The 4,793-nt window shown below is 45.5% G+C and overlaps 1 protein-coding gene across 7 annotated transcripts; it reads right to left on the reverse strand.

The window, feature by feature from the left end:
* Nucleotides 1–792: 792 nt before the first annotated feature.
* On the reverse strand, nucleotides 793–4,076 carry LOC125525541 (uncharacterized). 7 transcript variants are annotated; one of them, XM_048690545.2, is made up of 6 exons: nucleotides 3,774–4,076; nucleotides 3,574–3,645; nucleotides 3,386–3,443; nucleotides 3,024–3,247; nucleotides 1,674–1,819; nucleotides 793–1,587 (listed from the first exon to the last, which is right to left on the reverse strand). In XM_048690545.2, the coding sequence occupies exons 1-6, from the start codon at nucleotides 3,997–3,999 to the stop codon at nucleotides 1,531–1,533; spliced, it is 783 nt and encodes a 260-aa protein (XP_048546502.1). In that variant the 5' UTR covers nucleotides 4,000–4,076; the 3' UTR covers nucleotides 793–1,530. The 7 variants fall into 7 exon arrangements, with proteins under 7 accessions (XP_048546502.1, XP_087391686.1, XP_048546501.2 ...); XM_087535560.1 differs by having other exon boundaries at nucleotides 3,574–3,708; XM_048690544.2 differs by having other exon boundaries at nucleotides 1,674–1,896; nucleotides 3,574–3,708.
* Nucleotides 4,077–4,793: the final 717 nt, after the last annotated feature.

The raw sequence follows: 4,793 nt of genomic DNA on the forward strand, positions 1-4,793 counted from the left end.
TCCCGCCACACGCTCAAATCGCTAGTTGCCATGGAGCCCTCACCACCGACCAGCAGCTAAGCCATGACCTCCACAATCACACCACTTCTTCTTCTTCGTTGTCTTTTTCATTATCATCGTTGTCTTCCTCGCTATCACAATGAATGATAAAATGTTAAAGATAGACTAATACATAAATGGATCCAGGCTTACACCCCAATTATATGGACACGTACACATGGTGACTAATTAAACGTGCTGACTGGCGTCTTTGCTGGATTCAGTCACTGCTCCTGGAGCCGTTGAGCATGTCCATAACTAATCAAGCCACGTCATGGATAGGATAGATGGGGGAGGGACTTGCAAATGATGGCGAAAATAAATAAACAACCCGGCCGCTCGTCCCGTCGCTAACCCCATGCCGGTTAGGTAGATGGATTATTTTTAGGTTAGAAATAGATTATTCCCATCATTTTCTGAAAGCAGAGATTTTTTTTAGGTGAACTGAAAGCAGAGATGCATAACCAAACCGTGCGTACGTTAGCTTCTTCTTTTGGGCCGTTGACCTGCTACAGTGGGTTGGGTTAGAGTTGGTGAGCACTACTTGAGCGACCGAGCACTAGCTGGGAGTATAGGTCAGCTGGATGAATAGTACTGGTACCACCAAATTTTGATGTTTGTTCGTTATTGTTCTATACTGGCCTAACCCGCGTGGCACGCCGCGCTCGATGATCTCTCGCAGATGTGCAATCTATTGATCTAAAAGTGGAACAATGCATACTCATTTGATGTCAAAATGACATATAGAGATAGTAAACAAACCGAGCATACGAATATATTGAAATTTTGCAAACGCAGAGATACAAAGATACAAATTAAAAGTGGCACACTCTTCAGACAAACAAATTATTCAAACTACATACAGTTTGCTGCGGACAGAGAACTGTATATAAAGACACAAACACATTGCATAGATAAGCTAGAAGTAGCTGCTAGTGGATTAGATCATCCTAGTATATCCTCCTGCAGGATTGGTGCCTGTGGTATAATGATAAAGTGATTTTGCAAGTTCTTGCATACGTCCGACGGAAGGGTGCGTGCCTGTATATGTGATAATGGGATCGTCGCTGTCTGGGGATACATACGAAATGGTAATATATCAAAGAAGCCATTGCATATCTTTGCCAAAATCATTGTCTGTCTTGCAAACTCGTTTTGCTGTGTGTTTACTTGCTGGCGGGCCATATTGAATTGCCATTGTTTTGTTTGAGCCTTCTCTCTTGCTGTAAATAGCCTTTCCTTTGTGACTTCAAGAACATAGTAATTATGATCATTGATAGAAATATTATAGTCTGCACAGATGCATTCTAAGGCCACCTGAGCTGATTTTTCCATTGCTTCATCTTCTGTATTAGCTGCTTCTCCTTCATATGTAATGGACGATTCTCTGAAGCTATCTTTCTGACGTGGTAGAGCAATTAGTACGGACGCTTGTATCATACCTTCATGAACGTACCAACAGGTGTACCCTTGTACTTTTAGGCCAATTGTTTAACTCACTGTTTCAAGCATTGGTCGTCTTGGAATATACACTATAAGATTCTCATCCTGCATGGAAGAGGTCGTAATATAATAAATTGCTTACTTGTAAGGAGCAAACAGAGAGAAAAAGCTAGGTGAGGCCAAGAGCTTACCGAGGTACTTCCGCTTCCATGATTAGAATTCAGTGCCGGATGTTTACCCTTCTTCTTAACTTGCTTTGCCATGGAGGACGCTCTCTGGGGATGATAAGCTTCGTCCATTGCGGTGTACTCAGTTGATATTGGTCGAGAGTGTCCAACTGGTAATATATAGAGCATGTATAGATGAATGAGTCACCGTTGTGTTTCGTTGAGGCTGCCAAATGGCAAGTATTTTCTGCACTCCATTCCAGTAGGTGTCACACTCGGTTCTACGTGGAGATAGAGGGAAAGATGGACGGTTGCATGCCCAGGCTGTGTACAGAAAGCAGCCGGGTCAGCCTGCAACCCTGCTAGCTAGTTCAAAGCGGTGGTCTCGTATGACTCATTTTGTTTCCAGTAGCATGCATGCAAATGATGAAAAAAATTGCAAGGATGTCATATCGTACAACATAGTGTGCTCACATATGGGAATGGAAATATTATTGTTATTAAGTAAAAGAGGGATACATATTGCTGCGAAGCAGACAAATAAAGGACGGGCTTAGAAGCTCTATTTTTCTAGGAGACAAACAAGAAAAACACTTCTCTGAAAGTGGATACTAAACTTAATAAAAAATAAAGAGACATGTAATTAGGCTAAACTGATGCTGCTGTCGGCCTAGTAGTCTTGATGTTCAGATGATCCTCCAGCGGGCCGGCCTTGGGACGTGGTCGTATACCCAAGCAGGAAGTACACAATTGAACCCCAGCAAACCTTCATCAAGCAGAAAAACACGACCATCTAAAGCTCTGGCATCAAGTGATTCCCAAAAGACCCCTAATAGATGCATCAACCATCTGCACGCCCGAACGAAACTCGTATAATTAAACAACTAAATAGAAAAAGAAACGGACACATCAGCTGGACCCCATGCCACGAGTATATTCATCAGGGTGCACGCGTGCACTGCATGCCGCAAGTATATTCTTCGAGGTGCACGCGTCCACTGCATGCCGCGGGTATATTCATCGGGGTGCACGTGTGCACTGCAGGCCGCGAGTATATTCATCCGGGTGCACGCGCTGCACTGCATGCCGCTATGTATATTCATAGAATTGCATGCATGCACTGCATGCATCGGTGAATTGCCGTTCCAGTGCATACGTGCAATGCATGCCCCCGTGTGTTTCCATTCGACTTATCCTTCATCGTTTGGTCGCACATGCGGGAGTCTCGTGCGCTAAGGCCTACACGCTAGTGGTTTCTGCACAACAATTAGGCCAATAGTGCCACGTACAACCAGTAGGAGGTCGCATAAGCGCTAGCCAAGAAAGACCAAAACATGTACAGAAAATAAGCAGAGAAAACAATCAAGAACTCACCAGTTCGCACAACAGAGAGCCGACCAGCAGAAACAAAGCCATCAGACGAAGAAGAAGAACCAACAACAATGGTCGACCGAAGGCACCAGCAGCACGCAAGGGCACCACTCTTAGACGACAGCAGGAAGACGTACCACCAACCAAAGAGGCATGAGGATAACCACCAGCAGAAAAACCGGAAGGACAAACATTCAAACCGTCGACAGCTTCGGCAGATAAACTGTCTGAAGCAAACATTAGACGGACCACATTAGAGTCCTGAAAATGAGCATAAGATTGAACGGCTAGACGCAACAGCAGCACAAATATAAAATAAGTAGACCGATAGAGCAGAAAGCCAACAAGATCGCCCACTGACAGACCGAACAGCAGAAGCGAACCCGTCGACCGCTGAAGAAGAACACACACTGACAACAGAACCTACAGACAAAAAAAAAAAAGCAACGATTCAGTAACCACAACAGTTAAACCACCAAGAAGAAACGCAAGAAAGCAATCATAGGCACGCACAGGCATTCACATACATGTAAAAAGAATTGAATACACTCACCAATGGTACAATCTACAGGTCGATTCCCTAATGAAATCTCCCGACGACGACTATCAACGTCCACATTAACATCTTGACATGAATCCAATCGATGAACACATACAACATGCATCAACCAATTAAGACAACGACAACCTAGACGAAGGAGCACAAAATCAGTACAAAAGGAAGCACAACCAGAGAAAGGCAAAAGAACTAACCAGGCCGAGAAGAACGAAACGGCCGGCGAGTAGCAGACCGGAGGCGGCAACCCGAATCAACTACAGCTGCCTGGCCACACCCACCAGCGAATGCCATCGTCGACGACGAATCCACGGAAGAAACGCGGCCGGCAGCGCGGCGCACACGGACAATAAGGGCCGCCCGAATCCCAGGAGGACGGCCCCGACGGCGTTGGCCGGATCGAACCGCAGCAGGCCCAGCCATCGCCGAACAGAGAAGCGGCACTACTGCTGAAAGAAGAAGAAGAAAACCGGAAGCGAACGCAATGAGCAGCGGAGGCACAAGGGCACCTGTATTTATAGGGGATGACAGTACAGAAGAATTCAAATCGGAAACGGGAAGCAAAGGCGGCGGAGAAATACCCAGAGGCTTTCAGCAGAGCGGCAACCGCCAGCGCAGAAATACGCAGAGACTTCCACCGAAGCGGCAACCGCCAGCGCAAAAAGTGGAGAAGATGCAAACGGCAGCCAACCCAGGCAAGCATACGTGGCAGAAAGCAAAGATAAAAAAAGGAAGTAGGCAGCGGCGCATGCGGAAAAATCCAAAACAGACGATAGGCAAATTGGTCTCCCCCATGCAACCAATACGAAACTGAACATGGACACCCAATCGTCAAAGGCGGTTGTATTTTTTAATGATTTCCAGCGACATGCGCTCCGCTCACCCAGGTACGTACCCAGCCAGATCCCCCACTATTACACGTGTTGCACACCCATTGGACGATTTGTTATGATAGAAAAAATTCAAAAAAACGTGGTAAACTAAACCTGGCCAGGTTTAGTATATGTATAATGTACTACTGCTATGTCTTTGGGGGTAATTTGTTCTGGAGGTTAAGTCTTTCTTGTCTCGACCCTCTTGTATAGTGATTTATCGTGTCAAGATTCTAGGCTTAGTCAATTAGGGATGGGTTTGTTTGAATTGTTCTAGTTCACCTGGTTGGTTGGCTTATACACTCATCGTTTGAAAATACTTGTCGTGGTCTTAGAACTAAAATC

This window comes from Triticum urartu, chromosome 7A (genome assembly GCF_056163025.1).
Source record: "Triticum urartu cultivar PI428250 chromosome 7A, HENAU_Tu73, whole genome shotgun sequence".
NCBI lineage: Eukaryota > Viridiplantae > Streptophyta > Magnoliopsida > Poales > Poaceae > Triticum > Triticum urartu.